The 13,079-nt window shown below is 37.2% G+C and overlaps 1 protein-coding gene across 2 annotated transcripts in view; it reads left to right on the forward strand.

Annotated features, from left to right (window-relative positions):
* cntn4 (contactin 4) overlaps positions 1–12,986 on the forward strand; it is a 160,074-nt gene extending 147,088 nt beyond the window's left edge. The window contains exons 14-23 of one of the 2 annotated variants that reach the window (XM_051896479.1): positions 382–499; positions 905–1,063; positions 2,978–3,127; positions 4,387–4,457; positions 5,935–6,169; positions 6,399–6,514; positions 7,591–7,777; positions 7,903–8,015; positions 9,276–9,444; positions 11,296–12,986. In XM_051896479.1, coding sequence (XP_051752439.1) covers positions 382–499; positions 905–1,063; positions 2,978–3,127; positions 4,387–4,457; positions 5,935–6,169; positions 6,399–6,514; positions 7,591–7,777; positions 7,903–8,015; positions 9,276–9,444; positions 11,296–11,387 — 1,410 coding nt within the window. In that variant the 3' untranslated portion in view covers positions 11,388–12,986. Of the gene's footprint in view, positions 1–378; positions 500–904; positions 1,064–2,977; positions 3,128–4,386; positions 4,458–5,934; positions 6,170–6,398; positions 6,515–7,590; positions 7,778–7,902; positions 8,016–9,275; positions 9,445–11,295 lie in introns of both variants that reach the window. The other variant, XM_051896478.1, reaches the window with a different exon arrangement.
* The last annotated feature ends 93 nt before the right edge of the window (positions 12,987–13,079 follow it).

Below are 13,079 nucleotides of genomic sequence, written 5' to 3' on the forward strand. Positions count from 1 at the left end.
AGCACTAAATCATCATATTACAATGATTTCTGAAGGATCATGTGACTGAAGACTGGAGTAATGATGGTGAAAATTAAGCTTTGCATCACAGGAATAAATTACATTTTAAAATACATAAAAATACACAACAATTAATTTACATTATAATAATATTTCACAATATTACTGTTTTTGCCGTATTTTTGTGATCAAATAAATGCAGCCTTAGTGTAGATTAGAGACTTGTTTAAAAAACATTTTTGAACGGTATAATGTAAGCACATATAAATACAATTTAAAAAAAACATAATTTAAGAAACATAAATACATTTAAATATACATTTAATTTCTTTACCCAATCTGTAACTCCTTACCATATCTTTGATCTTTCTTTTTTAGCAGCACTCAGCAGGTGACATCATGATCCGGAACATTCAGTTGAGGCATGCTGGGAAGTACACATGTGCTGTACAGACCAAGGTGGACAGCAGCTCCATTGCAACTGACCTGATTGTCAGAGGTGAAAATGCTGTGAAACCCGTATAACACTTGCATGTGGTATATATCTTATCTTATACACATACATAGAACATCATCTACTTTTGCACACTGGAGCTAGTGAATATTAAATATATATCATAAAGACTAACTAGATACAGTGTTACAGACTGTTAAACAAGCCCTTGAAGCATTGCAAATATTTACCAATTGGATGAAAAGATGTGCTGGTTTTCCTGCTATAGCAAAAAATTACCCATAAAAAATGAGACATAATCTAATTAGAGCTTTTAAGTCAGTGAAAACATGTAGCTCAGACTTAACCAACTGCACTGCTGTGCTTTAGGCGGCTGTTTATATGCAACCTACAAGCGTGACATGTCTGTGTGTGTGTGTTTCTGGTTTGCATGGCTGTCTTCTGTCTCAGGTCCCCCCGGCCCCCCTACCAGCATCCATGTGGAAGAAATCACAGATACCACTGCCACTCTCTCCTGGAGGCCTGGTCCTGATAATCACAGTCCAATTACTGCCTACACCATCCAGGCTAGAACCCCTTTCTCCCTCGGCTGGCAAGCTGTTAGCACAGGTGGGGCTTCTAACCAGCCTTCACTGATCAAAACATTTGCTGCATAGTTTCCTTTTTCGTCCCCCTGCTTTTTTCTCTCCTATTATGTACAGAGATTTTCTTCTTTTTTTTTATTTTTTTATGATGCTTGTTTATGCTTTTTTAGGCCTTGCTAAAGTGACTGGTTTTACCACATGTAGTTTTGCTTTCTCTGTAGCTTGAACAAAAATCCAAAAGGAGATGTTTTGCTAAATGTTGAGGCTCCTTTTTTCTATACAATGAAAGTAAAGTGTGTCAATGGGCTGTATGGGTGTATATATACACACACACATAAACTAAACTACTGTTCAAAAGAAGTATCTTATGCTCACCAAGGCTGCATTTATTTCAGAAATTGAAAAAAAACTATACAGTGTGCAATATCACGGCTCCGTGTGTGATATTGTGTTCATGCAACAGTTTGACAGGACGAGTAAATAAATAAGAAACAACAATGAAGTGTCTTTAAAACCCTCTTTTGTGCAGAACTACTTCCTTCCGCCGCGGATTCAAATCTCAAATTGACAGTTTAACAGTTGAGCCCAAGCCTGCGTTACTAATTCTAAAACGTCACTATAGAACTAGTAACAAAGTTGCTGAATTAAAGCTTATTGTATTATGTAGATAGAGTATTATGGTATTATTAGATAGATATCGACTAAACGAGTGTATTGCCTGCATCTGATATAGCATTCATTCTTCAGGTCGATGTCTATAATATTATATCCATTATAAAAAAACAGTTTTAATGTCCGCTGAGGAAAGCAAAATCTTTGTCTTTGTCCTTTTAAAAGATTTCCCGGCGCTAAAACAACTTCCTTGTTTACAACCAGTCCCTTTCAATTTGCTACTGACTCACTCATAAAGATAGTCTTTGCCACCATCTAATGGTGTAATAATGTAACTTTCACTTAAGTTGAAATCACAATCATTAATGGACCCTTTCTCAGTACCAAAAACAGCATATTAGTTATTAAAAAAAATATTATTTATTGAACAATAATATTTAAATTAACAACAATAGCCATTAGACAATAGGAAATAAACACAAGCAAACAATTCAGTCAAACGTACAAAAACAGGGCTCTAGTACAGTATTTAAGTTAGGTTAAATATAAAGTTATGAAACTTAATTTTCACCTTAACCCAAATTAATTAAGACCAAAGATTGCCTGTTTGATATACCCCAAATGAATTATATCTCATGTTTAACCACTATCTACATAAAAGCCAGCAGCAAATTCCCGTCGGACTGCCCGAGATTAAGCTGTTCTCTGCGGGTACAGGAGTGCTGAATGGCTGCTGGAGATCACATCTGCGAAAGCGTCTAAACAAATTCTAAAATGGGCGCTGTTTATACATGAGTGTCACATATTTGAGGTCTAAATAACTACATTCTCGCTACAAACTCTTAAAACTACATTCCGTGACACAACAACAATAGTATTTGTAAAAAAAAATATGGTGGATTTGCTTGAACGCCATGACAGTTGCTACAAGCGGAGTGATAGAAATGGTGAAACGGTTCCAGTGCTGATACTGGGGAAATATCGCACAGCTCTCAGGCAATCATATTCGAGAACCAGAAAGAACTGTTGTATAAATTGATATAATACAGTATAACACAAATATGTATGTATTAAGCCGCATTATATCTCTTGACCACTTTACTCTTGATTGTACTGTATAATTTGAACTGTAGGGTGTTATTTTTATCTCAGCTTTCACAGCACCTGTCGATAAGCCCAGTTTTTGTATCTTACCTTCGGAGCCTATTATCTCACTGAGCCGAAGAGACCCGTGCTGTGCGTCTTGTTTGTGTGAGTGTGCAGGGGGCCCGTGCTGGCTCACGAGGGGGCTCGTCTCACAGTATGTGTGTGTTCTGTTTTGTTCCAGTGCCGGAGGTGGTGGGGGGCACGCATCTGACTGCTACAGTAATCGAGCTTAACCCCTGGGTGGAGTATGAGTTCAGAGTTTTGGCAAGCAATGCAGTGGGCACAGGAGAGCCCAGCAAACCCTCGAAGAAAGCCAGGACGAAAGAAACAGGTGAGTGCTTCAGACACATTAGTCTGTATGTGGCGCTTTCAATTAGCGTCCTGCGGTGTGACTCGCTATCTTCCGTTACTTGAGTTGAAGGACTGACCAAAGACATATCTAAGGACCAGAATATTATAGAGGCTTGGAGGTGGCCACTTTTGACTTGAGCCAGAGAGTAAACACCCTTGCAAAATGCTACAAAGCACTTTAGAAACCCCATAGCAATATGCTGCAATGCTTGAGGATCCTGGCGGCTCATTTTACATGCAGACACCACTCACATTTCTTCAGAAAATGTAAAAATTTAGTTATGCATGCAGTTTTATGGGCTAGTATAAATTACCAACAGGCTAAAATGGAGTATTTGTACTTTTAAAAATGTACTTCTCACACAGCAATGCCATTTAAGTAACTGTAAAATTCAAAAAGATAATAAAAATGGTGAAAAGAAAATTTTATATATATATATATATGCAAATAAGTATACACTACCGTTTAAAAGATTGGGATAGGTAAGATTTTTTAAATGTTTTTGAAAAAAGTCTCTTCTCACTAAGATTGCATTTATTTGATCAAAAACACAGTAAAATTTAAAACATTGTTTACATTTAAAATAACTATTTTCTGTTTTAATATCTTTTAAAATGTAATTTATTTCAGAGATGGCAAAGCTGAATTTCCAGCATCATTACTCCAGTCTTCAGTGTCACATGATCCTTCAGAAATCATTCTAATATGCCGATTTGCTGCTCAAGAAAATTTTATTATTATTATTAGTATTAGTATTAGTATTAGTATCAGTGTTGTGCTGCTTAATATTTCTGTGGAAACCGTGATACATTTTTTTAGAATTTTTTAATGAATAGAAAGTTTGAAAAGAACAGCATTTATTTGAAATATAATTCTTGTGTAACATTATAAATATATTATATTGTTATATTGTCTTACTGTCACTTTAGATTAATTGAATGCATCCTTGCTAAATAAAATAATTTCTTTAAAAGAAATTACAGACCCCCGAACATGCTAGAGTACTTTTTTTTTTTTTTAATTATATCAGTTTTTTATTTTCAGCTCACAGTTGAACTTTTAAATCATACAGTTAAAATGGCCTAACATCTAAAAATATAAACACATCCTTATACATGAATTTGTTTTAGCTCAAATCATGTCCATGTTATTTGGTAAACTTTCAAAGCAAATGCAAAATCTGAAGTCTTAAATGGCCACACCTGAGCCAGACTAAGTAAATCTTTTCCTTCCTCCAGTTCCCAAGGTCACCCCAGCCAACGTGAGCGGAGGAGGTGGCAGTCGATCAGAGTTAGTCATCACTTGGGAGGTAAGATGGCCAGTGCACTTCACTCACCCGTCTCTGTGTGTGTGTGTGTGTGTGTGTGTGTGTGTGTGTGTGTGTGTGTGTGTGTGTGTGTGTGTGTGTGTTTGTGTTTGTGTTTGTGTGTGTGTGTGTTTCTCTCCCTTAGTGAGTCCTTTATATACAGTCTCCTTTTGCAAGCTGGCTAGACACCATTGTTCCCTTTATTTGAGGTTTTCATTAATCATAGTAAAGTGGATACACATAACACTTCATTTTCTGTAAAAGCTGCGCAGCAATAACTGCCGCTGTCATACAGGAGAAGCAGCAAAGATAATTAAATGGAGTTACCCTTGAATTTTGCAAGGAAATTTTCAAAGATTATGTTCTCTCTTTCAGTATCTCCTTTCATGAGACATCTTCTATTGTTCAGGTTTGAGAGTCAGCTGGTATTATCTATTGAGCTGGAAGTTTGTCACAGGGAACTTGAAACTTCAGTTTGAGAGATTCACTTTGTGCCGTCTTTTGTTCAAGAGAACTTGTATTTTACTTAAAAACCACCTACGTTCAACAAATGCAAGAAGCACTGGTGGATTTTACTGTACAAAACCTATTGTTATTTTGTATTTTAATCATATTATACTTAAAATATATATATATATATATTAAAATAAAATATTTCTTTATTAGACTGAACTATTTTTATCAATATTGAAATGTATGTAGCTTTGTCAGATTTTTCTGAGATAGACAGACAGACAGACAGACAGATAGATAGATAGACAGATAGATAGATAGATAGATAGATAGATAGATAGATAGATAAGGCTTGGCCTCTCTATGGCAAATTGTTATTTTCACAGCAGACACTGGAGTGAGCGCTTGATTACAGGTGCATTTTTATTTAGCCATTAAGCTCTCCCGCACAAGTGTGCGAGTGTGAAAACATAATCTCCCCCTTCTTTGAGTCACATGCCATGGTTTCGGACTAATGGATGCTATTTTCCGGTGGTCTCACCGTTACCGCACCGCATTACTGCATGGTCAGTGGCAGACCAATACCTCAAACAAAAACCACCATGATATCATTACCTGGCAAAACGATTTTCTGGGAGATGGAATCCCTCTCTCGCTGAAGAGGCCGATATGACAGCTATTGCCTCAGACCGAGCCGTGGCAGAGATTAGCGCGAATGCGGCGTCTGATGCCTGACAGGTGTCAGGGAAGTCATACATCCTGCTGTCTGCACAGCCAAAATATAAGAGACGGGTTTGTGCGTGAACTCTTGAGTTAAGAGAAAACACCTTACAAACAAGTGTCATGGTTGTAAAATTCTATGACATTACCATGGTACATGTCCAAAAAACATGGTTGTTTTTATCTGTGGTGTACTAATAAGGAGTAGTATAAAAGGATAATATATTGGACAGGGTATTGTAATAAAGAGAATGTACTGTATTAGAGATATATGTGTTTTATCTGTGGGTGTGTGTCTGTGCTGCAGCCCGTTCCTGAAGAGCTCCAGAACGGAGGAGGGTTTGGCTATGTCGTTGCTTTCCGGCCCTTTGGCGCCACCGGGTGGATGCAGGCGGCAGTTCCCTCTCCTGAAGCCTCTAAATACGTCTTCAAAAACGAGACCATCTTACCCTTCTCCCCGTTCCAAGTCAAAGTGGGGGTGTACAATAACAAGGGGGAAGGACCTTTTGGACCCGTGGTCACCATCTTCTCTGCTGAGGAGGGTCAGTCACATTAACCGTTGCGTGCAGCAGAGAAATTAAAGTCAAATGTACCTTTTGACATTTCGCTGTGGAACGCTTAGCAGGCAGTTAATAGGAGCCAAGTTAACTGAAGTGTGTTGTGCCAGAACCCATTAATCATGGCCAGCCTTGTTTTTCAAAAAAAGTTGGACTTTTACAGACATTTGTTGAATAAAATGGTCTAATCGAAGAATTTCTTCTTCGAATTCAGAGCCTGGAAGGGCACCCAGTCGACTCAGAGCCAAAAGTCTTTCAGCGTTTGACGTTGAGGTATCCTGGAAAGCCCTTCCCTGGAGCATGAGCAAGAAACGTGTTCTCGGCTATGAGGTATACTGAACACTTTCACATTAAAGTTACATTTACTTGTTAAAGATTTTTCAAAACCTTAAATATTAAAATCATTATGCTTTTTTTTTTTTTCAATGAACATGAATAAAACTTCAAAGTGTGTACTTTTAAATGATAAAACCCAATATCTAGGTAATTTTTTTTATTACTAAGCTGTTTAACAAAATACTTTTTTTTTTAATTTCCCACTAAATCCTTATTAAATCCTTATATATATATATATATATATATATATATATATATATATATACTACTGTTTATATATACTATATTTCAAATTGATGTTGTTCTTTGAACTTTCTATTTACTTTAAAAATATATATATCTCAGTTTCCACAAAAATATTAAGCAGCACAGCTGTTTTCAACATTGATAATAATAAACATATTAAAATGATTTCTGAAGGAACGTGTGACCCTGAAGACTGGAGTAATGATGCTGAAATTTCAGCTTTGCCATCACAGGAATAACTTACATTTTAAAATATATTACAAATAAAAAACTCCCAGAGTACTGTCGCTGCACTCTGTAGGTCTTACAATGTGGGCTACCTATTTAATTTGGTAGTAAAATAATTTTTGAGGTTGTAATATTGCAACCAACTCCTAGTGAGTGGTGTGGTGTTAGTCGTTTTTTAACTTTGTTGCAAGTTGCTTTGGTAAGTCATCTACAAAGATTGTAAATATAAAGCACTGAGACCTTTTTGTCCTCTGCTAACAGTTGTGGAACAAATACAAATTAGGTTTGTACCATCATCCATCTCTGACTCTTCCGCTGGGACTGTCCAGAGACTTTGGGAGGGAAAAAGAAAATCAGTCAACCTGACAGTTGGGAAACGTTGCATATGATGATTTTCCATTGACAGGTTCATTTCAATGCTGCCACACGTCAGTGGCTGAGTAACCAAAGCACCTGTAAGCAGATATCCTGCAATATTCAGATACTCCATAAAGAAAATTATAAATTAATTCTTTCTCCCTCTAGTTTTAAATTATATTGGACCAAGTTTAATTAAAGTTTAATGTTGAGCGGTTCTGTTTTGTCTTTCCCTGTAGTTGAGATACTGGGAGAAGAATGACAAAGAAGATACAGCTAGCGTGCTAAGGACAGTAGGAAACCGGACAATAGCCATTATTCAGGGCTTAAAAGGAAGTAGCACTTACTATATAACGGTGAGAGCCTACAACACAGCAGGAACAGGACCACCTAGTCCAGCAGTCAACGTTACCACCAAGAAGCCCCGTAAGTTTTGTTTTTTTTTTCTTTTTAAAAGATTGATTGAAGGGGATGTTACTGAATGATTGAAGAGTAGTAACACTTGTTGTATTAGATTATTGTCTGTCTGATTTGTGTCTGTCTTCATCCAGCCCCCAGCCAGCCACCCTCAAAAGTCATGTGGAATACATCAAACTCAAAGATTATACTCAACTGGGAACAGGTGAAACCTCTTGAGAATGAATCAGAGGTCATGGGATATAAGGTAAGCCCTATCTTCTTGCAAAACTGTAAAACTATTTGTGTTTGTCCGCTGTGTATCATGTGTAACAACAGCCTTTAGCCCTAAAGTCACCATGAAACAGAAGTTACGGTAGTCTTTTCTTCCCTATTGTGACGTATATCTGAGTGAAATGGCTTCTTGAACGTGAAAAAATGTCGGGCGGGATTTGATTTTGTCCATCAGGAATTGATTGGATCTCATGTGAGTGACAGGTTGTCCTGCCCTCGCGCAGTAAACACATCATCAGAGAAGAGAAGCCAGTGTAAGAGAGAGGGGAAGATATTTTGATTAAAGATTACAAGGAATAATGATGTGCACGGATAAATCATTTATAATAAATACTGCAATATTCCATAAAAAAATATGAATTGTCAATTTTGATTTCATGGTGACTTGAACTACATTCACAATGTGACACAGCACATTATTGCTCAATGATTAAACAGCTTTCAGTGTATTAGCACCACCAAATGCTCTGATATGTGCATGACAACGACCCCAAAGCCTCTATATTGTTTGGTGCAGTTTCATAGCTGAAAATCCTGGTGTAAGTAGCTTCATAGGATCAGTTGTTTCTACTGAATAATTCATGCCAAACATTCACTTCAAATATCTGCAGTTGGTATAAAAGAACCTTATTTCCTCATAGTTACAGTATTTTGAATACAGTGAAAGTAGAATAAATAATGTTTGCATTAACTGTTAATTTAGACTTGTTTCAGCAATCTCATTTGTTAATATTAAATCAGCACCCATACTTTGTACATTTCAGCATCACCATTAAAAATCCCATATCGGTCTGGTCAGTGTTGGGGAAAGTTACTTTTAAAAGTAATGTGTTACAATATTGGGTTACTTCCTCTCACCTGGGCTGGGCTTGCTTGTTTTTTAATAACAAAAAACCTAAAAGTTCTATTTTTGGCAAATGTAAAGGCCCTTTCACACCAAAAGTGAAATGAATAAGCCTCAGGCTGAAGGAAATGCAAATTCACACCTGTACAGTAGAGGGGACAGGAGAGGTGGCAATCAATAAATGGGAAAACAAAGTAACTTGCGTTACTTATTTGAAGAAATTACTCAGATGTTTTCTTGTAAATTGAAAAGTAATGCGTTCCTTTATTAGTTACTTGAAAAAAAGTAATCTTTTACTTGCGTTACTTGCAATGCGTTACCCCCAATACTGAGTGTCATATGATGTGGGACCATGTAATTGGAGGTCATTGTTTTGGAATGGTTCTGTAGGTACTGTACAAGCGGAACGGAGTCAGCAGGCCCAACATTATGGAGACTAACACCACATCAGTGGAGCTCTCACTGCCCATAGATGAGGAGTACTTCATCCAGATCAAATCTTTTGGAGAAGGAGGGGAAGGCAGCAGCAGCACACAGATCACCATTCCCAGAATAGCAGGTAGATCGTCCTATGCTGAGTGACTTGGTTTTTTTATGCTAAATTTTATTTAGGAGGAAAAACTTTGAAGCTTACAATTTTGATAAATAAAATACATTATAAATAGATAAAGTAAATTAGTAATATAATATGTAAAGGATAATATACACTCAGACTGTCATTATCGCATTAAGCTCAACAGGGCGATCAGACTTGAATCAGCCTGAAGGGGTTTATTTTGCGCTATTTACCGGCTGACTGTACATTATCCTGCTGATTACATGACTACTCACCAAATAAATTAATAAATGTGCATGAAATATTGGTAAATTGAAATGGTTTTACTATGTGAGCAGAAAAACACCAAGGAATATGAGAAATATGAAATGCACTACTGTTCAAAAGTTTGGGTCAGTACGATTTTTCAGTCCCTTCTCACCAAGGATTCATTTATTTGATCAAAAATACGGTAAAACAGTAATATTGTGAAATATTATTACGATTAAAAAAGTTTTGGTAACACTTTACAATAAGGTTCATTTGTTAACATTAATTAATGTATTAACTAACATGAACTAACAATGAGCAATACATTTGTTATTGTATTTGTTAATCTGTGAAACCCTATTGTAATTTACATTTTCCAAGGATCAGCATTCTCCCTTAAAAGTGATCAGGCAGACCAAACCTTTGTAGAGATTTGAAACTTTGAGGGCTGGTAGTATTCACACCATCTACAACGTCACCAAGGCTCACCCCAATCGGCCTGACGGGGGCGCTACAGCAGTCAAAAGTACAAAATGGCTCATAACTCCTGAACCGTTGAGCGTAGGCTCGAGTGTCTTATATCTTTGGAATCCTTGGCTCAAGATGGACAAAATCGGATGCAAGTGCAGCAACATTCTCTGGAGTCTGATTGTCAATAGTTATCAAAAAAGTTATCAGACAAGGTTAACGGGCTGATTCGGAATGAAACTCGCTGGGCCTGTTTGTCTCACGGCCCGAGAAATTCGAAAGAAATCGGCCACCAGGGGGCGCCTTCGCATTTTTCATGTGTTCAAACAATCTTGTCCACATGGTGGAACTCCTCATTCTGAGCAACTTTGCCTCTAGGACCGCGTCTGTCGATCAAATCGTTCGTACTTTTTGTGCGCCAAAAAAAAATAAAATAAGGACTTTATTCAACAATATCTAGTGATAGGCAATTTCAAAACACTGCTTCATGAAGTTTCGAAGCTTTACGAACCTTTTGTTTCGAACCAGCGGTTTGACAGAAATTTTATTTTTGGGTGAACTATCTCTTTAAAACTGTTAATTGCTGCTTGCAGCTATATTTTATTCTTGTGATTGCAGATCTAAATTTTCAACAGTTATTACTTTATAAATCATTCTAATATGCTGATTTGGTGCCCAAGAAACATTTCTTATTATTAATAATGTTGAAAATGTTTAATATTTTTGTGAAAACTTTTTTTCAGGATGCTTTGATGAATAGAAAGTTCAGAAGAGTAGCATTTATTTTAAATCTTTTTTTTTTTTTGTAACAAAATTTATGATTTTTTGTAAATGACTTTGTCACTTTTGATCAATTTCATGTGTCCTTGCTGAATACACTAAACTTTTGAACCAGATTGTCTGCAGGAAATCAGCTGGGGACAATAATAGCTGCCTGTAATATACAAAAAATATAATTACATTTATAATATAATGTGAGTTCCTATGAATTATTGCTCTGAAACTCTTCACCTTTTAAACTCCAGTTACTCATTTGAAGTGACAGTAATGTATTGACTGTGATTTTAAATCATACACTTGTTTGTTTTAGCACTTAACCGCTTTATCTTATTCATTCAGTGATTTATTCTCTTTCAGGTCCCAATGCCATCGCCTCGGCTTCCAGTGTCTCCACTCTCTCAGCTCTCAGTACAATAGCTCTCTCCCTCACAGCCCGCACATCTTTATGACAGAACACAGCGCGGGCCGCTGACTTCAGACCACACGTTCTTCCTTGAGAGGAGACTCTGAGAAAAGTGACTCAGACAGATCGATGAAAACCCATTCATACAAACCAGAGGACCTACGTGAACGATAATAGTGGGATGAAGAGAAAAAGATTTTTAAAAACGGGTGTGTTGTTGGCTAGCCAATTCAAAAGAGATTGAAGGCTGATGGGACTGAATTTGATGTTACCAAAGCAGCTTAAAAAAAAAAAACTAATTGAGGAAAATATGTCACATGCTTCTTTTGTATGTACGACATATCTAGCTTTTTCCTTTTTGTTTGATCCAGTCGGTCTGTCTGTTCCTATTACAGTACGCCGAGAGTGTAGGAACCGCTTTAGATGCATGTCATGTACAATGTTTTGTAAGAGAATGCAGGTGTCTGAAACGTAATCATTTAGAGCAAGACATATTTGGCTGAAAACCAACTAATCATCATAAAATGAGGTGACGATCCTCTGAGAGTCACACGCAAAGAATCTCCAAGGACTTCTTACTGTTTACGACACGGGAATACTTGCACTGAAATCGCGTCTGGAAGAAAGTGAACAACAAAAAAACATCCTGACCAGACATTAGAGAGAATGCTGCTACAAGGCCAAGGCGGATGTCTTCTGAAAGCCGCCCGTTGGCGTCTTTGTCACCTCCCTCTTTACTGGTCAGCAGCGAATGGACACCAGGCGTTCACATTAGCCGTCTCTTTTTTCCATCATCTTCCGCTTCTCTGTTTGTGTGTTGCATCTAGAGCTCTTCTTTGCCTTTTGTGTGCCTCATTGTGTGTTTTTGAAATCCTCAGGTCCTCAGAAAAGCCTTAATACATATTTCTTAGCGTTACCTACTTAGATAAGTGCTGGACGCCAGGGCTGAGTGGTTAGTCAAGCGGGATGCTGGGGTTAGTTGGTGTGAGTTTATTGCTTCCATGTTCCATATTATAACAGCCGTATGCTGTTCCTCATTGTTTCAAGGCAATACAGTGTGTGTGTGTGTGTGTGTGTGTGTGTGCGTGTGCGTGTGCGTGTGTGAACTGTGCTAATGTAGGGGCTACGGGCTCTGCATTTTTTTTTAATGCCATGTGGGACTGGTGCGATGAAAGTAGCTTGTCATTTCTTGAGGTGCAAATAGACGTACTGCTTAAAGGGACATGTGGAGCTCTAAGACTGAGTGAAAGCAAATGTATATGTAAATGCTTTTTTGTATATTCCAGATAATTTATATTTAAGTGGAACACATCAAACTTTCCTACAAAACTCATCTCTGTTTTTATCTAACAAACAGAATAGACGTTTCTTAGCTTACCGTGGCTCTGCATGTGGATGTACTATTTCCATTCTTGATTCATTAGGTACTAACCAATGAACTTTTGACGAAATTATACAAATACAGTCATCCATTTCTGAAGATTTGTGTATCGGTGTGTCATAGCCAGAATGCTCTTTCTCTAAGCAGTGCTTTCCACCAAACTTCTTTGGTTTTATCGGAGCTCCATTTATTAAACCGCATAACTTTTTCCTCCAAGGTTCTGTTTATACTGGATCACAAAATAAACAACATTTATAAAAATGATCACACAAATGTTTTTTTGGGTGCATTATCTGTGACTAACAGTAAAATGTGATTATAAAGTGCTTAATGATGGTTCAACCAAACATTTTGTCA

This window comes from Ctenopharyngodon idella, chromosome 6, assembly GCF_019924925.1.
Source record: "Ctenopharyngodon idella isolate HZGC_01 chromosome 6, HZGC01, whole genome shotgun sequence".
In the NCBI taxonomy this organism is placed as follows: Eukaryota; Metazoa; Chordata; class Actinopteri; order Cypriniformes; family Xenocyprididae; genus Ctenopharyngodon; species Ctenopharyngodon idella.